The 22,311-nt window shown below is 42.8% G+C and overlaps 1 protein-coding gene across 3 annotated transcripts in view; it reads right to left on the bottom strand.

The window, feature by feature from the left end:
* Window positions 1-6,117: 6,117 nt before the first annotated feature.
* LOC110520168 (1-acyl-sn-glycerol-3-phosphate acyltransferase gamma) overlaps window positions 6,118-22,311 on the bottom strand; it is a 28,897-nt gene continuing 12,703 nt past the window's right edge. For 2 of the 3 annotated variants that reach the window (XM_036974558.2, XM_021597295.3), the window contains exons 2-10: window positions 16,516-16,575; window positions 15,996-16,221; window positions 15,635-15,804; window positions 15,194-15,355; window positions 11,184-11,337; window positions 10,976-11,078; window positions 9,875-9,950; window positions 9,493-9,691; window positions 6,118-9,277 (exon numbers count right to left, since the gene is read on the bottom strand). In XM_036974558.2, the coding sequence (XP_036830453.2) occupies window positions 9,186-9,277; window positions 9,493-9,691; window positions 9,875-9,950; window positions 10,976-11,078; window positions 11,184-11,337; window positions 15,194-15,355; window positions 15,635-15,804; window positions 15,996-16,173 (1,134 nt within the window). In that variant the 5' untranslated portion in view covers window positions 16,174-16,221; window positions 16,516-16,575 and the 3' untranslated portion in view covers window positions 6,118-9,185. Of the gene's footprint in view, window positions 9,278-9,492; window positions 9,692-9,874; window positions 9,951-10,975; window positions 11,079-11,183; window positions 11,338-11,611; window positions 12,071-15,193; window positions 15,356-15,634; window positions 15,805-15,995; window positions 16,222-16,515; window positions 16,576-22,311 lie in introns of those variants that run through there. The other variant, XM_090229892.1, reaches the window with a different exon arrangement.

Here is a 22,311-nt window from a genome sequence, read left to right as displayed (position 1 = left end):
ACCTGTTTTTGCTTTTACATATTTTTCCAAATCTATTAAAAATAAAAACAGATACCTTATTTAAATAAGTATCCAGACCCTTTGCTATGAGACTCAAAATTGAGCTCAGGTGCATCCTGTTTCCATTGATCATCCTTGAGATGTTTCTACAACTTGTTTGGAGACCATCTGTGGTAAATTAAATTGATTGGACATGATTTGGAAAGGAACACACCTGTCTATATAAGTTCCCACAGTTGACAGTTCATGTCAGAGCAAAAACCAAGCCATGAGGTTGAAGTAATTTTCCGTAGAGCTCCGGGACAGGAAGGTTACCAAAACATTTCTGTGGCATTTAAATAAATGGAAGATGTTTGGAACCAACAAGACTCTTCTTAGAGCTGATCGCCCGGCCAATCTGAGCAATCGGGGGAGAAGGACCTTGGTCAGGGAGGTGACCAACAACCCAATGGCCACTCTCCTCTGTGGCAATGGGAGAACCTTCCAGAAGGATAACCATCTTTGGAGCACTCCACCAATCAGGCGTTTATGGCATTGCCCAGACAGAAACCACTCCTCAGTAAAAGGCACAGGACAGCCTGGAGTTTGCAAAAAAGCACCTAAAGGACTCTCAGACCATGAGAAAAAAAGATTATCTGGTCTAGTGAAACCAAGATTGAACTCTTTGGCCTGAAGCCAAGCATCACATCTGTAGGAAACCTGGCACCATCCTGATGGTGAAGCATGGTGGTGGCAGCATCATGCTGTGAGGATGTTTTTTAGAGGCAGGGACTGTGAGACTAATCGGGAATGAAGGAAAGATGAACGGAACCAAGTACAGAGTTCCTTGATGAAAACCTGCTCCAGAGAGCTCAGGATCTCAGACCGAAACGAAAGTTCACCTTCCAACAGGACAACGACCCTAAGCACACAGCCAAGTCAACGCGGGTGTGGCTTCGGGACAAGTCTCTGAATGTCTTTGAGTGGCCCAGCCAGAGCCCGGACTTGAACCCGATCGAACATCTCTGGAGAGACCTGAAAATAGCTGTGCAGCGACGTTCCCCATCCAACCTGACAGAACTTGAGAAGAAGAATGAGGGAAACTCCCCAAATACAGGTATTCCAAGCTTGTAGCGTCATACCTAAGACGACCTGAGGCTGTAATCGCTGCCAAAGGTGCTTTAACAAAGAACTGAGTAAAGGGTCTGAATACTTGTGTAAATGCTCTATTTTAGTTTTTATTTGATTCATTTTTGCAAAAAAATTTAAACACCAGTTTTTGCTTTGTCATTATGGAGTATTGTATGTAGATTGATGAGGGCAAAACAAGAATGTAATCAATTTTAGAATATGGCTGTAATTTATCAAAATGTGGAAAAGGGGTCTGGATATTTTTTGAATGCACGGTATATAGTCAGAACTAGTGGGTCTAATGACTTGTCACGTCATTGAATACCAAATCTCAGAAATGTATCCGTGCAAAAATCCTAGTCTAACGTCAAGTAATTATTAGGATGGTGTGCCTTCATATCAAATGGACTGCACGAAGAAAAAATATTCAGCTTCCTCAAAAAGCTTTTATTATTCAGATTCAAATTCAGAGTGAATGTAACAGCTGTTCCACTGCCAGGCTGTACAATAATCCCTGAGTGAGAATTAACTGATTGCATGCTGTGCAAAAAGTAATAGGGCCTTGGCTAGTTAACAAATCATGATTAATTACGGTCATTCTCGAAAAATGCTTAACAAGCTCTCTCCTCTCGCAAGAGTTATTGCAAGACTTTCTTGAGATACAGTTGAAGATTGTACCAAAGCAGCATACCACCCTGCATTCCCACTGCTAGTTTGTTTCTGAAGCTAAGCAGGGTTGGTCTTGGTTGGTCCCTGGATGGGAGACCAGATGCTGCTGGAAGTGGTGTTGGAGGGCCAGTAGGAGGCACCCTTTCCTTTGGTCTAAAAATATATATCCCAAAGCCCCAGGGCAGTGATTGGGGACATTACCCTGTGTAGGATGCAGTCTTTCGGATGGGACGTTAACACTGGTGTCCTGGCTAAATTCCCATTCTGGCCCTCATACCATCACATCATTCTGGCCTCCTAATAATCCCCAGTTTACAATTGTCTCATTCATCTCCCCTCCTCTCCCCTGTAATTATTCCCCAGGTTGTTCCTGCCAATGAGAATGGGTTCTCAGTCAAGTTACCTGGTTAAATAAAAATAAAAACAAAGAGGCCCGCTCCCTTCAACCTGCTTGTGCAAGAGATCTGTTGTTTTCCCCCCTCCTTAGTGAAAAATGCCATTCAGTAAAATAACGGCACGAGAGTTGATTCTCAGCTTGTCATTCAAAAGGTTTATTATTGCCAAAATATGGAAGCAAAGGTTCTGCTAAATACAATTGTAATTTAAGTCAATATAACATATTCAAAATGGATTAAATTGAATGTATTAAATTATTTATATTATATACAGATCCTCGGAGTTTGGGACACACGTAAGTAGTCCAAGTCTATGGTAGGACTTGAAAATAAACCATGGGTATTTGTAACACATGGGTGTTGCATTGTGATATTGCTGTATGAAGGGGGTGACATATGTATATGTACCTGGTTAGTATACGGTCCTGAGGATGGAAGGATGATGTTGGTGATTCAAAGAGCATCCCATGTGCATTGCAAAAAAAGGAAATCTTGACAAGTCTACAGTCTATATTTACGCAATAAGGCACCTCAGGGGTTTGTGTAATATATGGCCAATATACAACGACTAAGGGCTGTTCTTGTAAACGACGCAACTCGAAGTGCCCAGATACAGCCCTAAGCCGTGGTACATTAGCCATATACCACAAACCCCAGAGGTGTCTTAGTGCTATTATAGACTGTTTACCAACGTATTTAGAGCTTAGAAAATTATTGATCGGCCCAAACACCAATCTCAACGTCTACAATGAAGAGGCGACTCCAGGATGTTGGCCTTCAAGGTAGAATTGCAAAGAAAAAAACTGATCTCAGACTGGCCAATAAAAATAAAATATTAAGATGGGCAAAAGAACAGACACTGGACAGAGGAACTCTGTCTAGAAGGCCAGCATCCCGGAATCGCCTCTTCACTGATGATGTTGAGACTGGTGTTTTGCGGGTACTATTTAATGAAGCTGTCAGTTGAGGACTTGTGAGGCGTCTGTTTCTCAAACTAGACACTCTTGCTCAGTTGGGCCTCGCACTCTTTCTATTCTGGTTAGAGCCAGATGACACTGTTCTGTGAAGGGAGTAGTACACAACGTTGTACAAGATCTTCAGTTTCTTGGCAATTTCTCACATGGAATAGCCTTAATTTCTCAGAACAAGAATAGACTGACGAGTTTCAGAAGAAAGGACTTTGTTTCTGGCCATTTTGAGCCTGTAATCGAACCCACAAAATGCTGATGCTCCAGATACTCAACTTGTCTAAATATGGCCAATTGTATTGCTTCTTTAATTAGCACAAGAGTTTTCAGCTGTGCTAACGTAATTGCAAAAGGGTTTTCTAATGATCAGTTAGCTAATCCAAGTTTATAATTTTAAAAGGCTAACACAACATGACATTGGAACACAGGAGTGATGGTTGCTGATAATGGGCTATAATAGATATTCCATAAATAAATCTGCTGTTTCCAGCTACAATAGTCATGTACAACATTAGCAATGTCTAAACTGTGGATATATATATATATATATATATATATATATATATATATATATATATATATATACACACACACATACACAGTATCAGTCAAAGTTTGGACACCTACTCATTCAAGGGTTTTTCTTATTTTACAATTTTTTACATTGTAGAATGGTGAAGAAATCAAAACTATGAAATAACACATACAGTTGAAGTCGGAAGTTTACATACACCTTAGCCAAATACATTTAAACTCAGTTTTTCACAATTACTGACATTTAATCCTAGTAAATATTCCCCGTCTTAGGTCAGGTAGGATCACCACTTCATTTTGAGAATCTGAAATGTCAGAATAATAGTAGAGAATTATTTATTTCAGCTTTTATTTCTTTCATCACATTCCCAGTGGGTCAGAAGTTTACACACACTAAATTAGTATTTGGTAGCATTTGCCATTTATTTGTAATTTTTAATTTGGGTCAAATGTTTCAGGTAGCTTTCCACATGCTTCCCACAATAAGTTGAGTGAATGTTGGCCCATTCCTCCTGACAGAGCTGGTGTAACTGAGTAAGGTTTGTAGGCCTCCTTGCTCGCACACGCTTTTAAAGTTCTGCCCACACATTTTCTATAGGATTGAGGTCAGGGCTTTGTGATGGCCACTCCCAACACCTTGACTTTGTTGTCCTTAAGCCATTTTGCCACAACTTTGGAAGTTTGCTTGGGGTCATTGTCCATTTGGAAGACCCATTTGCAACCAAGCTTTACATTCCTGACTGATGTCTTGAGATGTTGCTTCAATACATCCACATAAGTTGCCATCCTCATGATGCCATCTATTTTGTGAAGTGCACCAGTCCCTCCTGCAGCAAAGCACCACCACAACATGATACTGCCACCCCCGTGCATCATGGTTGGGATGGTGTTCTTCGGCTTGCAAGCCTCCCCCTTTTTCCTCCAAACATAACAATGGTCATTATGGCCAAAAACGTATATTTTAGTTTCATCAGACGAGGACATTTCTCCAAAAAGTACAATCTTTGTCTCCATGTGCAGTTTTATGGTGGTTTTGGAGCAGAGGCTTCTTCCTTGCTGAGCAGCCTTTCAGGTTTTGCCGATAGAGGACTCGTTTTACTGTGAATATAGATACTTTTGTACCCGTTTCCTCCAGCATCTTCACAAGGTCCTTTGCTGTTGTCCTGGGATTGATTTTCAATTTTCGCACCAAAGTACGTTCATCTCTAGGAGACAGAACGCGTCTCCTTCATGAGCGGTATGACGGCTGCGTGGTCCCATGGGGTTTATACTTGCGCACTATTGTTTGTACAGATGAACATGGTACCTTCAGGCGTTTGGAAATTGCTCCTAAGGTTGAAGCAGACTTGTGGAGGTCTACAATTTCTTTTGATTTTCCCTTTGATGTCAAGTACAGAGGCACAGAGTTTGAAGGTAAGCCTTGAAATACATCCACAGGTACACCTCCAATTGACTCAATTATGTCAATTAGCCTATCAGAAGCTTCTAAAGCCATGACGTCATTTTCTGGAATTTTCCAAGCTGTTTAAAGGCACAGTCAACTTAGTGTATGTAAACTTCTGACCAACTGGACTTGTGATACAGTGAATTATAAGTGAAATCATCTGTAAACAATTGTTTGAAAAATGCAAAGTAGATGTCCTAAATGACTTGCCAAAACTATAGTTTATTAACAAGAAATTTGTGGAGTGGTTGAAAAACTTGTTTTAATGACTCCAATTTAAGTGTATGTAATTTAAGTGTATACTTGGCATTCTCTCAACCAGCTCCTTGAGAAATGCTTTTCCAACAGTCTTGAAGGACTTCCCACATATGCTGAGCACTTGTTGGCTGCTTTTCCTTCACTCTGCGGTCTCTCACAATTGGGTCGAGGTCAGGTGATTGTGGAGGCCAGGTCGTCTGATGCAGCACTCCATCACTCTCCTTCTTGGTTAAATAGCTCTTACACAGCCTGTAGGTGTGTTTTGGGTCATTGTCCTGTTGAAAAACAAATGATAGTCCCACTAAGCGCAAACCAGATGGGATGGTGTATCGCTGCAGAATGGAATGAGTAGGTGTCCGTACTTTTTACTGGTACTGTAGGTATGTATATATAGAACTAAGTGCATTTTTATTCAATACAATATATAGGCTTGCTTAGATGTAACTTTTTGCAGTGTGTGATTCTGCCATTGTCTGTATTGATAGTTCATGACAACCACAGGTCGCACCTTAATTGGGGAGGACAAACTCATAGTAATGGCTGGAATGGAGTGAATGGAAAGTATCGTACACATTTAACATGGTTTCCATGTGTAGGATACCATTCCATTCATTCTATTCCAGCCATTATGAGCCAGCCTCCCCTCAGCACCCTCCTGTGATGACTTGGTCTCATTAGAATGACATCTGCTGCAAACTGAGAAATTCATTCAGACAAACTGACAGCATTAGAAATCAACTGTGATTAAATCCTTTAATATTCTTAATTGTTTAATTGAAAACAGATATTTAGAAAAAGGACAAATAAGTGGCACATCTTGACTCAACTTTTATGCCAAAAAGGGTCAGATTTCAGTGTCGTATTTCTAACGTTACCCAATTCTTAAGTTTCGAAAACTTGACCAAAAATTCAAAGTTAGTGGGATTTTTTTCCCCCAAATAAAAACCCACAGGTTAACTTCTCTGCATGTTCTGTTGCACTGAAATATATACACCTTATACACAGAGCTGGACTGATCGATACCTGAGGGAGAGGTGGTACTGTAGTTTAGAGTTATGGGAAGTAGACTGGTGATAACATTATGCCCCAAAACTTTGAACATATATCTCCTAAGCTACTGTAACAGTTGTATTGACAGTTGAGAGATGTAACAGGAGCTGTAACAGAGGTATCGAACACAGAAGCATCATGGGACAGTAAGTATTATTAAAACGGGGCCCTCTTAACTATTACTGTAACTAGGAGCAGATTCATGGGACCCTCATCTCTTCAGCTTTACAAATAGCTATACTTTAACTAACCCTAACCCATTTTTTTCTGGAGTGAGAAATAAAACACGAGTTCCTCGTCATTTTAACAGAGGGCAGATTTATGTGAATCTTACTGAGTCAGTGTCCCTCACTACTTGCCAATCAAAACCTAATACTACTGAGGAAGTGTTGTCTAAGTTCACACACACACACACACACACACACACACACACACACACAATGCAATGAAGCTGCACTCTGTCTGTTAAGGCTTGCATGAATCTGTCCTGGTTAAAAAACATTTAACGCAAAAAAAAAAGAACAACAAAGGGACATCAACATAGGGAGAAAAGATGGTGACGGTGAAACAGAATGGTGTTCTTTAGACTAGTGATGACGTGTTGCTATCATGTTTGCATGTTGCGCTGACAAGCCCAGTTATAAAGGTGTCATCCGCCTCCCTATACACCAACCCCTCAGATGACCACAGATGGGGCGGGTCACCATTAAGACTACCATCATAGAGTGTAAATAACTGTCCAATGAGTAGAGATAAACAATGTAACATGTTTTAAAAGCAAATGCAGTTGCTGTGCCGTACAATGAATTGCAGCAAAATAAAATGAGAAAAATAAATAAAAAATAAGAACTACTCCTTCCTGTGCAATTCAGGACCCAAAAGTAGCTTTAGTAACATCATGTTACTCATAGGTGGCTACTGATAATAAGATCCTATTGATCCTCGCATCTCAACATATACCTTGGCATAATAAACCCATAAACATGTCAGTACTACCCCGGAGAGAACTCAACTACCCACAGTGCACCATTATGGATGAAGGGTTGGTGGAGTGTGTCTGAATAGAAGACTGTAGTGGAGGGAGAGATGAGGTGGGGAGGGAACCTAGCAACAAATCAAACAATCATCCTAGCCTAAGCAAACTTGAATTAAGGCAAACATTACTACAGTCTAGAGCTGAAGAGCAGAATCAAATGTCCTTTCAGTAATGAGGTTACAAGTGGACAGTAGTAAGGTCTGGGTTTCCGTACACTAATGCCACTACCAACCCCATCACTGTTTTAGGAGAGAAGGGGATGGCAGTGAGACCAGCAGCTCTCAGCTTTGATCATTAGAACAACTCATTCATTCAGTAAGTACTGCATTTCAATTATAAAGGGTAGCTGGGGGTTATCATTGTCTGTTTTGACTGGAATTGGTGGTTAAGGTTATTATAAGAGGTCACACTAACACTGAGGGTGGTTTAGCATGTTTAAACCAGAGCAGAGATGGCAGGAGAACAAGTTCATAGTTCACTCGGGAACTGGCATGGTAATATGTGTGCAGATATCTACTGGTGAGCAAGCAATAGAGAATGCTGTAAAACCTACATACATAAAATAATTAGGGTCAGAACCCGGGGGCGTTGGAATAGTGGTGTGGAATATCATGGCAATGTTAATAAGTTACCATGAAGTTAATGAATACAGAGCCCTTGCTGTAGTCTTAACACACAGAACCCTGACTCAGTATTTAAAACACTGGAAGTCCCATCTCTGCTGTTGAACATAGCTCTGTTAAAAATAAGTCCCTAAGTAATATTCAACAGCAGCCAAACTCTATCTGACTGTCTTGGTAAGAATGCATAGACTTATAGAATCATAGAGCCACCCCATTATATTTGCTCATGAATAAAAATGGTTCCCACAACAGAGAGATGAAGCACAGTGAAAATAAACACCTTTTTTGCTCAGAGGTAAAAAGCAAAGCGGAAACCTGGCAGGGCTCCACACTGACCGTTTTGTACAGTGAGCATACGTGTGCCTAAGTTGAAGAAAGTACACAAAGAAGGAGCACAATGAAAAATATTTGGAGGTAACAAGCCGTTTTCTTTGTAGTAATGGTGCAATTACGACGGTCATGAATTTGCGCTCTGTGTATTCCCCATGGCACTCAGGGGCTGCGGTACAGTGAAATCATTACAACAATTATCATCTGGGTGATTTTTTTTCTAGGCGGACAGCAACATATTTAGGCGCGTAGGTGAGGAAAATGGTCGCATTGTAGAGCTCTGCCAGGCTTTTCGGTAGAACGAGGGGGAGATATACTGTACTGTATGTTACAAGGTGAACACTGAAGTAACACCTCAACCTCAAATCAAAAACTAGATTGAAAAGAAAGTTATGGAAAGGAGAGCTGCTGATAGGCTTGGTTCCTAGGGTCAAAGGAGTCGAAGACTGCGAGGTGGCGGGGGGACTGGGGGGGTTGGATAAGGGGGCAAGGAGCATGTCCACAGCACTACCTCCTGTTCTCAGTCCTGCGCTCTCCTACTCCACAGAGAGCTGGCTGCAAATGGTCTCCCTTTTCTCTCTACACTCCTCAAATGGTCAAACCCCTCCTTCTCTTCCTTCCCTCATCGTCCAGATCCATCTCTGGTGTAAATCGGTTTGACCCCCCCCCCCCGGAGTGCTTACTCGCACACACCTCAGGACAACAGAATAGGTGGAAGGGGACCGCAGGAGGACCGTACGAGAGCGACCGCGGTCGGGAGGGAGAGTTCTAGTTCTGTTTCTTAGCCCCCTCGTCGCCGTAACTGGAGCCCGTCTTCTTTATCTCGGTGACACCGATCAGGCGCCGGATGGCTATGGAGGCTGAGGAGGACCAAAAAGATAACAGACAAGAGATTATGGACCAAATCTCAAAGGAGGCAGAAAACATTGTCAGGAACTACGCACATTGGTCAACATCTCAGTCACATTCCCATGTGTGTTAAGAGTTAGCTATAAACCTCATGGTTATTGGATCGACGTCCCAGCCCCAGCCTAAGGTAAGAGTAACGAGGAGGCATTATGTACCCTCTACTCACCAATGATAAGGAAGAGGCTGAAGCCGAGGATGAGGAGGGGGGAGCCACTGACCACCACACCGCAGGCAAAGTTTATGAGGGGCGAGAGCAGCAGGGTCGCCCAGAACAAGAAGTTAAGTAGCGTCCACAACCGGCGAGGAGGGGTGATGGTAGGACCTGGGAAAGTGCCCTCTTTATGATAGTGTTCTTGCAGAGCATCCTGGAGAGGGACACAGAATGAATGTCAAGGTACTACCAAACCTGGTTAAACATATTTTGTTGTTATTTCCAAATAAGGTATGTGTCAGTAACTTATCTCACATGGGAGTTTATCTGTGTGTGAGACTTGTACAGGGAACAAAACTGCATTTAACCATATGCATTAACAACTCAAACACCCTACCTTCTCCTGGTAAAGCTTATGAAGCCAGTTGGCACACTCCTTCTCATCTTCTGGGATCTCATCTACAGGGAACCGTCTGTAGGGAGAAGGAGCAGGGGAGACAAGCAGTCAACACAAAATCAGGAGATAGCAGGGGGAGCCCTGCTATGGAGTGCAGTAGAGCAGACGTTTCCCCAAACTCGGTCCAGCCCCCCCGGGTGCACGTTTTGGTTTTTGCCCTATCACAAACCAGCTGACTTCAAATTTAAAAAAAAAACTCATCCGTTGATTATTTGAGTCAGCTGTGTAGTGCTAGGGCAAACACCAAAACGTGCACTCAGTGCGACGTTTGGGAAACCATGGAGTAGAGAATGAGTCTGGTATTGCAACATCTAACCACCAGGGGGCAAACTCACCCATAGTGCAGATGGGGCACCTCAGACGGTGTTCATCTACAGTAAAACAGGGCCGTAAAACAGCCTTTGGATGTATAGCATTATGTATCATTTGCCACAAGCACCTGTTTTTGCCACACCATGCTACTCTCCCCGTTTAGACTCACAGGGGCTCATTCACGCAGTGGAGCTGTTTTGATATGCCCCTCCGTGTAATCTAATTTAAAGGAAAGGCTTTGAAGGTCTCTCAATGTTCTCATTCAAATGGTCATTATGATTTGAAAAGAAACAGCCCATGTCGTCATAGACAAATGGCTCCCTGTAATCTTATAGTTTTACTCACCTCTCCCTAAGAGTTATTTTATTATTTTTTTTCCCTGAAGGCTGGTACTGTAACTCGTGATTGACTTATGGTCTCAAGGACATATAAGGCCGCCGAATCCTGTTTTTCACCGCAGTGCAAGCCGTGATCTCTGTTGATGCCTTTCTCCCTTTACCTCCCTTTACCTCTGCGGGCGGGTTGGGTAGGACAGGACTACCCCAGCAACACAAAGGAGTGTTAGGTAAGATTCTGGTTCAGTTCTGAGAAGTCCACTGTCCCGCTCACTATTTAAAAAAATAGCGATGTGCTTGGAAGAATGCCAAGAGGCTAACAGAACGTCATGGCTTTTCGCTCGAAACGGCTCAAGTAATAACCACAGGGTCACACATATTGATTAGTACCCACCTGATTCTCATATCGGCCATGTATCTCTTGCCGTTGATTATGCCCAGCAGAGTGGGGACTTGGTGGTCTTTGAAATTCAGTGTGACATCATACACGGCAGATACTAAAAACAATGAAAGACAGAAGAGAAAACCTATAATAAATACGAGACCTTATTTTGAACTGCGTGGGTATGTGTGCGTGCGCGACACGTGCATGCATGCCCCACCTGTGCCCTTGAGGCATTTCAATGTTGTGGTGAAGCCTTTGGTCCTGGGCAGCAGGTGGTATTTGAGCTTGGGCAGGCCTTTACTCTCTGCCACTTCCATACTGATCTGGTGTTTCTTCTCTGTGAAGCGAGTGCCTTCGCAGTACAGCAGGAACTTCGGAGACAGGAAAAGGAGCGTCAACAAAACATGTACTCACAAGGGATTCAGAGACGCGCGCAAAACATTGAGCTTAGACAAACACACGCAAAGATAAAAAAACAGCAAGTTTAGAAATACACAAGATACACTACTGGTTCAGACAGGCACACATCAGCTGAGGTGACCTCCTTTCCCCCTATCCTCTTAAGACTCCCCAGCAGGGCCAGCTTGTGTTACAGATCAAGTGCACCTCCAGGAAACGTTACTCAAAATAAAGTTCTTATCATACCTCAAGGACTTCCATTTAGAGTGGGTGCAGCGTCAACAAAATATACATCCTCAGACAGACAGAAGACTGTTTAAAAGAAAACACTGCACATCTTGTTGTCCTCCTGTCCCCGAGGCGAGTTGGTCAGTCATGCGATTCCTAGGTGTTGCTTAAATCAGATCAGACGACCTGATTAGCCAAATCTCTGTCGTTCCCGGTAACCGTAACGAGAGGTGGAAGTGGAAACTTGCAGCCTGAGCAACAACATGTGTCTAAAGATTGTTAGGGAGGGCTATTAGGAGCCAGACCAGAATCACACTGACCTAGATACCCCTGTGGCATTTCAGCTTGATGAATAACACTAACAAGACCTACTCCAGACAAGACCAAACTCCTGGACCTAGTCCAATAAGTTACGGCAGACTGAAGCTGGGAGCTCAAGGATCAGTCCTGTGTGTAGATTCACTGTACGAGCTGTCTGGGCCTAATGTGCGCTGCCAACAGAATGTCAAGAAATGTAGTCATGTGGCCCAGGATAGAAAAATGTAGGCCTTAGCCCTTTACACTCGTACCCGTATTCGGGTAGAAATGTGCAGATTTGGGCACTGATAAGAACTCAAATTGGAACGCAGTGGCTGTACAGTTCAGGCTCTCCACTTTACAGCGCTGTACGGTTGGTTATTGACTGACAAGAAGTTCTGAACTTGAGCAACACACGTGACAAGAAGTTGCCCCCATCCCTCCCGCTAAATTGGGCTACTTTCTTTGTCGTCTGAATGAGGGAAATGCTGTAAATTAAGAGGACTCAATGTATTTTGAAAGATGAGATGTTGAGGATTATAATAAAATACCACTTTGATGTCACAGAGGCAAGTAAAAACAGTCCAAATGTGCACTTCACATTTCCATGTCATACACAGTGTCAACGTTTATGGTCACCATGTTTGATTCAGAGTACCAAGATCACACGGCGTCATACCCTGGGTTGTCCTGAACAATAAACGGGCCCGTTTGTCTATTGTGAAGAAAATGTGCCGCGGAACACGCATCTGAAAGCACTCATGACTAGGGCTGTGGCGGTCACGACATTTTGCCGGTTATTGTCAAGCAAATGACTGCCGTTCTCACCGTAATTGACCGTTAATTAACATAAACATGTTTAGCATCTCCAGTTCATTCAGCAGAGAATATATGCTTATAAGTCACGTGCCATTATTTTATATGATTTCATAGTAAGAAGAATATAATTGAACTTAGCTGAATAAAATAATAATAATACACACACACAATACGTTTGGATTTAGAATGGCCCGTTGTCAAATGGGCAGGAACAGGGGCAGGGAGGGAAAAAAGAAACATCATACGTGTGCACTCGAATAGCGAATGGAGGCCGCTTTCCACAGTTCGGTTTTCATAATTATGCAGGGCAGGCTATTCCAGTTTTATAGTGGAGCATGTGCTTAATACTAGCAGCTGAGAAATAAAGTCGCAGCTGGGATCATCCTCTTTTTAGTGGCAACCATCAAAACTCTTTCATAAGGGACTACATATAGAAGTGTCTGGGCTGATCAGAACCCTTATTTCACTCCATGCATCAACCATGGAGAAGCATGCAGCCTTAACTTTGGATGGAATCTGTTCGGTAACATCAAAAAATTTAATTATTCTCAACAAAACATATTTCATTAAAACTGTTGACAGCCCCTGTCTCTGCGCGGGGGTGGGGGCTTGGGCTCAGACTGTATTAAGGCCTATCCATATTTTGAAAGCACTGTCCATTTCCTTGTGTTTGGCTTTGAAACAACATCCACAACCACCATGTTTTCCACTCAGTCGTGAACTTTTCAAAAGCATGATACTGATAAGTGTTTGATGTGATTTTCTATTGCATTTGCATTGCTGTCAGAGTGGTTAGAGGGACAATAGAGCCCTGAGAACCAGACCATTAGCGACCTGATGGTCGTTAGCGAGTTGGGTACTAGTACCAACGCACGGACAGAGTGCACTAAATGAGATTACCGTGATTCAACGGTCACATGGAATTTGACTGCGGTCATGACTCATGATGACTGGTGTGGCGGTAATATGGTCACTGCAACCACCCTACTCATGACTCATGATGACTGGTGTGGCGGTAATATGGTCACTGCAACCACCCTACTCATGACTCATGATGACTGGTGTGGCGGTAATATGGTCACTGCAACCACCCTACTCATGACTCATGATGACTGGTGTGGCGGTAATATGGTCACTGCAACCACCCTACTCATGACTCATGATGACCGGTGTGGCGGTAATATGGTCACTGCAACCACCCTACTCATGACTCATGATGACTGGTGTGGCGGTAATATGGTCACTGCAACCACCCTACTCATGACTCATGATGACTGGTGTGGCGGTAATATGGTCACTGCAACCACCCTACTCATGACTCATGATGACCGGTGTGGCGGTAATATGGTCACTGCAACCACCCTACTCATGACTCATGATGACTGGTGTGGCGGTAATATGGTCACTGCAACCACCCTACTCATGACTCATGATGACTGGTGTGGCGGTAATATGGTCACTGCAACCACCCTACTCATGACTCATGATGACTGGTGTGGCGGTAATATGGTCACTGCAACCACCCTACTCATGACTCATGATGACCGGTGTGGCGGTAATATGGTCACTGCAACCACCCTACTCATGACTCATGATGACTGGTGTGGCGGCAATATGGTCACTGCAACAACCCTACTCATGACTCATGATGACTGGTGTGGCGGTAATATGGTCACTGCAACCACCCTACTCATGACTCATGATGACCGGTGTGGCGGTAATATGGTCACTGCAACCACCCTACTCATGACTCATGATGACTGGTGTGGCGGCAATATGGTCACTGCAACAACCCTACTCATGACTCATTTCTATGCGCACCAAAATGGTGATCCTTTTGTTGGCAAGAGAACAAGCTTTCAAAAGTATGCCCACCTGACCCAGATAGCGATTTAAAAATGGGCTGCTTTTGGATTGCGTAAAGAACAGTAATTGTGTGACGGCGGGGATGCAGGGTTGTGTTCCAAACAAAACAACTACTAGTGTGCTTGCTCTATTTCCTCACTGGCACAGCTAGGAGAGCTCAACAACAAAAAAGCACCCTATAGCTTAAGACCCTGGCAATTACTTAGAAACCGCACACTTTGGAGAGGTGTGTTGCCACTTGGAGACACCAGTTAGTCCTCTCACTCAAACTCTTGTTGCACCAACCCCACATTCTCGTATGCTATTTTCTTATGCTACTGAATGTTTCCAAAGAATCGTCAGATTCTGTTATCAACAAATGCGGTTGAAAAGTACAGTATATGTCAAATGCACATAAAATCAAGCATAATGTTCAGATTCAGTCTCGTGTCAGGTGAAATGTTGTCCCCTCAACTTCAGGTGTAATAATTTCCCCATAATCTCCAAACTGTTTCAATTGCTACTATTCTTATGTATATGCTTTTCATATGTCTTCTGTAAGAAACATTTTAATTTAGCCCTCTCCATATAGGCCAATTCCCATGAGTGTAAAGGGTTAACCAAAGGAGACACACTCACCCACATAAACTCAGGGTAGTCTTTGAGTCTGTCCAGACCTCTGAACACAGTGTCTCTGTCCTCCTCCCACTTCCTCTTACAGAACACAATTTCCAGGAAGTACCAGGTCCATCCAATCAGAGGCACTTTCAGCAGCTCATGCTTGGCCAGCACCTTGGAACTCTGGGCAGGAAAAGAAAGCGTGGGAACGGTAAGAGTCCTGAAGTGTGTCTCTAGGATCAATCTCATCTACTTCTCTTTATCGCTACGGAATCTGAAAACGCACAAAAGTTGAGAGCAATATGGGAAGGCGTCATTTGGTTTCACATGTCTGATTCTTTCAGATCGGGGCTGATAATACTAAGGCGGCAAAGTAGGGAGGCCGATGAGTTTGGACTATTGAGATGACCCCCATTTAGTGACTGATGACTAGTAGATAGTCGAGACAGAAGATACACTGACCCCTAGGACTCCGTATCGCTCACACATCGTCCAGCCGCAGAGGAAGTCAATCTCGTAGTTGTGGTTGAGGATGATGATGACGTGCTCCGTGCCAAACTTCTCCACCGTGGCCTGGTCTGTATAAAGGGTGCATTCGGTGCCCGACCACCACTCTAGCAGCATCACCAGCTCTGCAACAAGTCCAAATATAGAAATTAAAAATCGACTCAACTACCGTCCACGGAGTCAAAATGATCAATATCGAAGCGCCAGATTCATTATTTCACAAGATCCCCTTTTGGAGGTGTGACACAAGGGTCTTATAATGCACACAGGATCTCTCTCACACACACACACACAAATTCTAGCGTGGGGGACTCACGGCTCCAGAGGGAGTAAGAGAGCCTGGTGTTGATCCTGCGGTAGAGCTGCTTGTTGAAGGGCCACAGGACACAGGTGAGGAGCTGGATGAAGTTGATGATGAGGCCGCTCACCACGAACACAAAGCCCAGGAGGAGCTGCAGAACAAACTGGGTCTTCAGATAGGCTAACAGACCCATGACTGCTGCTACTGAGGAGCCTCCTCTCCTCTGCACACTACTAAGGACCTGTGGGAAAAGGGAGAGAGAAGAGAGAGTGCGAGGGTGCAGGAGGAAGAGGGGGAAGCGAGGCAGGAAGGTGAAAGTAGGTAAGATAACAAGAGGGGTGGTGAAGAGAGGAAGAGAAGAGGGAGATTTAAAAGGACAGAGCAGTAAAAAGGGGAGAGGAGAAAGAGTAAAAGGAGAAACAATGAACATGTTGTTACATTAGATGCGTTTGCTCAGAGAGAAGATCAAATAAATACATTTGAAACGACGTGTGCGGTTGAGCGAGCCGAGAAGACATCAATGTTTCATTCTCACCACGGTGGACTCCCTCTCTATAAGCCCCTCCTGCACGGCCCTTCACTCAGTATGACGGACCTGGGAAAGAGACAGACCGAGAGAGAGACAGGTCAACACAGGCAGAAAACAGAAAAGCCTACTGTAAACCATAGTGTACGGTTGGGCAAAAGTGTACAGTCAAGAAGAAGTGGTAGTATAGAAGCTGGTCTACCTCATTAACAACCAGAACCTACTAAACTCTAAGCTAGCAGACAGAGGGGGGGAACCTCTAGCCTTTGTCTAGATTCTGTATTACTGTGTGTGCGAGTGCCTGTCACAGAAAATAATGAATAAAGTCACAGACCGAATGAGCGTGACAGACAAGGAGGCTTACATGTGTTGTTACAGAAGGTGTGTCAGAGCACAGGGACTATAAGTGGGTCTCTGTGAAGCATTTTCACTCACACGGACCAGTGAGTCACAACACAGCCCCCCAGTCCACTGTGACCTTCAACCCCATGCAGGAGCATTTTTAAATGTATTTATTTCATTTCACCTTTATTTAACCAGGTCGGCTAGCTGAGAACAAGTTCTCATTTGCAACTGTGACCTGGCCAAGATAAAGCAAAGCAGTTCGACACATACAACAACACAGAGTTACACATGGAATAAACAAACATACAATCAATAATACAGTATAAAAAGTCTATATACAGCATGTGCAAATGAGGTAAGACAATAAATAGGCCACGGTGGCGAAGTAATTACAATATAGTAATTAAACACTGGAATGGTAGAATGTGCAGGTAGAGATACTGGGGTGCAAAAGAGCAAAAAAATATAATAATATGAGGATGTTGGGTGGGCTATTTACAGATGGGCTGTGTACAGGTGCAGTGATCGGTAAGCTGCTCTGACAGCTGACGCTTAAAGTTAGTGAGGGAGATAAGTCTCCAGCTTCAGTGGTTTTTGCAATTCGTTCCAGTCATTGGCAGCAGAGAACTGGAAGGAAAGGTGGCTAAAGGAGGAGTTGGCTTTGGGGGTGAACAGTGAAATATACCTGCTGGAGCACGTGCAACGGGTGGGTGTTGCTATGGTGTTCAGTGAGCTGAGATAAGGCGGGGCTTTACCTAGCAAAGACTTATAGATGACCTGGAGCCAGTTATAGATGACCTGTCATTTGTAAATGACATCGCCAAAGTTATTAATAATAATTAAGATGCACGCATGACTAAATTGATTTTGGATAAAAGCGTCTGCTAAATGGCATCTCTCAAAAAGGAGGCAATGGGTTGCAAAGTGTGTATTTGTGAGAGGAATAAGATGCATGAATAAGATGCGTTTTGTTCGCTCTCAGAACAGGCCAACCATGTCTCCATTGTTCGGGACAAATGACCAGCGTTCCAGAGAGGGAGGAAGACAGACAGAGAGATTGTGTGCAAGTGCAATGATGTGTGCAATGTGTACGTGTGTAGAATCGTTTGGCAGAAAGGCAGCAGTGCAGACTACATTTCAAACACTACCTTCCTAAGTGCAAAACATTCTTAGTATCTCGTCTTGCACAGTGCTGAGAAGTCAAGTCTGTGTGCTGTATTGAACATCACTGAATGGGTGTTAAGCCAGCTCCATTTTGATGTTTGTCCACTACACAGCAGGTGATGGGGATATTTTAATCCAGACTGTAGCCTATAAACAAGATCAATCACCCATGGAAGCTCAAGGCTTATTCTATTCTCTGATTTAAAAGGACCGGAGGAGATTTTGCCTAAGTGTTGCCCTCACAACTGGCTTAGCTTAAATCATGGTGATAGGCATACAGTAAAATGTACAGTAAAATGGCAGTGTCATATTAGTAGTGTGTGTGCTCTTTCCAGAAGTGGCTGCTCTTTGTTTAAACCATGGATGGGCAACTTGGTGGCCCCCCTTTTGTCGGCCCACGGACCAATTTCACACAAAAAAAAAGAGATACTTTTGAGAGTTAGAATAATATAACACACAACCAAATTTAGAAATTGCACCTTGTGTATCAGTCACTCAGACCATGTCAGTAAAAAAAAAAATGTTTTAATGGTAAATTAGTCTAGCGACCAGCTGTCTAAACTGTCTAATAAGCATGGTCGAATTACCGACTGGGGTGGGGCCCATTGATCATCAGTTATCATATAAAAAACTGCAAACATTTTCCTCCGTCCTATGGCTAAATGTGTAAAATTGCAGGGAATTAGCTGTAAAACTGCTAATTTCTCACCACCCCATGGCAATTTGTTTTTGAATTGCATGAAATTAGCAAAGAAAATTTAAAATTCTCTGCACCATGGCAAAAAGCGTAGAATTTCAGCAAACTTGTTTTAAAAACGGCTACATTTTCTATATGCCTCATGGCAAAATGTGCAGAAAATTAACTGAGGGGGCAACAGAAATAGTGATTGTTTTTGCATATAAATTACACACCCTGCCTTGCTGTAAACGTTTCTAAGAGAAGGAGCCTGTGTGGTTTTGAATTGCTTTCATGGAGGACTGGCTGAAATGTTAAGGATCATCAAAATATTATTTTCACCATGAGCAAAAGCTATTGGCTTTCTACCCAGTTGCAAAGGGTTCATTTAATAAACACAACAGGCCATAGATCATTTGCCAGGAACAGCGGCAGCAGGAACAGCGGCATCTAGTGAGCAAAACCTGGGACTTTCAAACTCATTTCTGTGCGAAAATGCAAGTGACTTCAATGTCTAATTTCTCCATTGGTGTCTTTTGACCATTTATTTGGATTCCTCACGTCTTAGCCTTTGTGACTGTGTTGTAATATTCCAGACCGGTCTCAGGACCACATTTTCAGTGTCTCGTGTCAGATACATTTGTAGTCTGTCTTGTCTCGGACATTGAGGACTTAATTTCTTCCAGAAACCAGCCGAGACCAGCGGATTAAAAAAAACTCTGGATTATCAGCCTCCATTCAGTAAAACGCACAACACCACTTCGACAAGGCCAAATATACACACATTACTACCTTATTACAAGATGACATTGACAGATATGGCAGCTCTGCTTCTAGCTTCACAAGCATTTCGTACACCTGCAAAAACTTCTGCATGTGACCAATAAAATGTGATATCTATTATAGACATGTTTGCGCAGTGGCGAACCTATTGGACATTGGACACAGGCTCAGTGTGGAGCATTGCATTTACTCACTTCTTAATCCCCACTGATGTGTATCAAAGTAGCCTACATAATCACAAAGCACGTCAAATATATTCACATGCATGCCCCACACAGCCTAGTTTCAGCGGAATACCATCTGCAGGCAGCAAGAGCGCACAGCACTCAGCTGGTTTAAGGCACGGAGCAGCTCACAGATTAATGTCATTGGCAGCCGGAAGGAAAGACATTTCAATTTATGTGATCTACCAGTAAATGGTAACTAAGGCAACAATGGATATTCTAACCAGGTTTTGAAAAAGTTTACTCCGAAAGTCTTAGTTAGTAGGCTATTTATGAAGCTGAAAAAAATATAATTAGAATGATCATTATTATTTTATAAATCCTTAGTCCTTCTCTCAAGGCGTAGAAGGTCCTCATTGTTGCCCACTGTATTTGGGTTAGTAATAATTTGTAGTGTGGCTCCATACAGCCTACATTTGACCTTCAGAATCCATTTGTTGTTCTGAAACATGAACACAGAAATACTGGACATTTTCAACTCTTATTATGGTGGCTATTTGACAAAATTACAATCATGGTCTTGAACTGGGCTCTCACTGTTCTGGTCTCGGTCTTGACTGTCTCGGACCCCTTGTCCTCCTCCCGATCTTGACTGTTTGGCCCTCCCGCTGACCTTGGTCTAGACTTGGATTCGATTTGCTCCGGTCTCGAGTCGGTCTTACTTTAGGTGGTTTCGAACTAGAGGTCGACCGATTAATCGGAATGGACGATTAATTAGGGCCGATTTCAAGTTTTCATAACAATCGGAAATCGGTATTTTTGGACGCCGATTTTGCAGATAAAAAAAAAAGGTCAACTTTTTTTTTACACCTTCATTTAACTAGGCAAGTCAGTAAAGAACACATTCTTATTTTCAATGACGGCCTAGGAACGGTGGGTTAACTGCCTTGTTCAGGGACAGAATGACAGATTTTTACTTTGTCAGCTCGGGGATTCAATCTTGCAACCTTACGGTTAACAACGCTCTAACCACCTTCCTCACGAGGAGCCTGCCCGTTACGCGAATGCAGTAAGAAGCCAAGGTAAGTTGCTAGCTAGCATTAAACTTACCTTATGAAAAACAATCAATAATAATAGCTAGTTATAACTACACATGGTTGATGATATTACTAGTTTATCTAGCATGTCCTGCGTTGCATTTAATCGATGTGGTGCGCATTCACGAAAAAGGACTGTCGTTGCTCCACCGTGTACCTAACCATAAACATCAATGCCCTTCTTAAACTTCTTTAACTATGACATAACATTGAAGGTTGTGCAATGTAACAGGAATATTTAGACTTATGCATGCCACCCGTTAGATAAAATACGTAACGGAACGGTATTTCACTGAAAGAATAAACTTTTTTTTTGTTCGAGATGATAGGTCATTAATATCGTCCAATCCGGAAACTAAGAGTGATGGTAGGCACCAGCAGGCTTGTAAGCATTCATTCAAACAGCACTTTTGTGCGTTTGCCAGCAGCTCTTCGCTGTGCTTCAAGCATTGAGCTGTTTATGAATTCAAGCCAATCAACTCCCGAGATTAGGCTGGTGCAGCTGATGTGAAATGGCTAGCTAGTTAGCAGGGTGCGCGCTAATAGCGTTTCAAACGTCACTCGCTCTGAGACTTGGAGTAGTTGTTCCCCTTGCTCTGCATGGGTAACGCTGCTTCGAGGGTGGCTGTTGTCGATGTGTTCCTGGTTCGAGCCCAGGTAGGAGCGAGGAGAGGGATGGAAGCTATACTATTACACTGGCAATACTAAAGTGCCTATAAGAACATCCAATAGTCAAAGGTATATGAAATACAAATGGTATAGAGAGAAATAGTCCTATAATAACTACAACCTAAAACTTCTTACCTGGGAATATTGAAAACTCATGTTAAAAGGAACCACCAGCTTTCATATGTTCTGAGCAAGGAACTTAAACGTTAGCTTTCTTTCATGGCACATATTGCACTTTTACTTTCTTCTCCAACACTTTGTTTTTGCATTATTTAAACCAAATTGAACATGTTTCATTATTTATTTGAGGCGAAATTGATTTTATTCATGTATTATATTATGTTAAAATAAGTGTTAATTCAGTATTGTTGTAATTGTCATTATTACAAAGAAAGAAGAAAAAAAACAGCAGATTAATCGGTGTCGGCTTTTTTTGGTCCTCCAATAATCGGTATCGGTGTTGAAAAATCATAATCGGTCGACTTCTATTTCGAACACAACACTACTTTGTTAAGAAGTTGTTTGGTCCAAATCAGATGTCGGGTATTATATATTTAATGAATATTATATGAATAGAATGGCCAATTTGGGTGCAATCAGTTAAACTTTAAAAAAAAATGTAAGTCAAAATTAAGCTAGCCCATTGGTTACGCCTACCCCTTATCCAGTTCTCTCAGACCTACAAGAAGTGTCTAGACCAGAGGGGTCAAAACGTTTGGATTGTATGTGTGTGGGGCTGGCCTAGTCCTAGTATATTTCGTATTGGCAAAATGCATTCCAACGTGTTGCACAACCTGTGAGACAAACAGGCAATCAAACCCAGGGACGAGAAAGCAGTATGTTGGGAGTAGAGACATGTCTGGTACCACGTTGCCAAACAAGTCATTTCCTAATAAAATTGCAAAAC

The sequence above is a fragment of the Oncorhynchus mykiss genome, chromosome 3, assembly GCF_057628025.1.
Source record: "Oncorhynchus mykiss isolate SJ-2025 chromosome 3, ASM5762802v1, whole genome shotgun sequence".
Classification (NCBI taxonomy): Eukaryota; Metazoa; Chordata; class Actinopteri; order Salmoniformes; family Salmonidae; genus Oncorhynchus; species Oncorhynchus mykiss.
The sequence above is the reverse complement of the archived record's forward strand: the minus strand, read 5'-3'. Positions and strand labels throughout refer to the sequence as shown.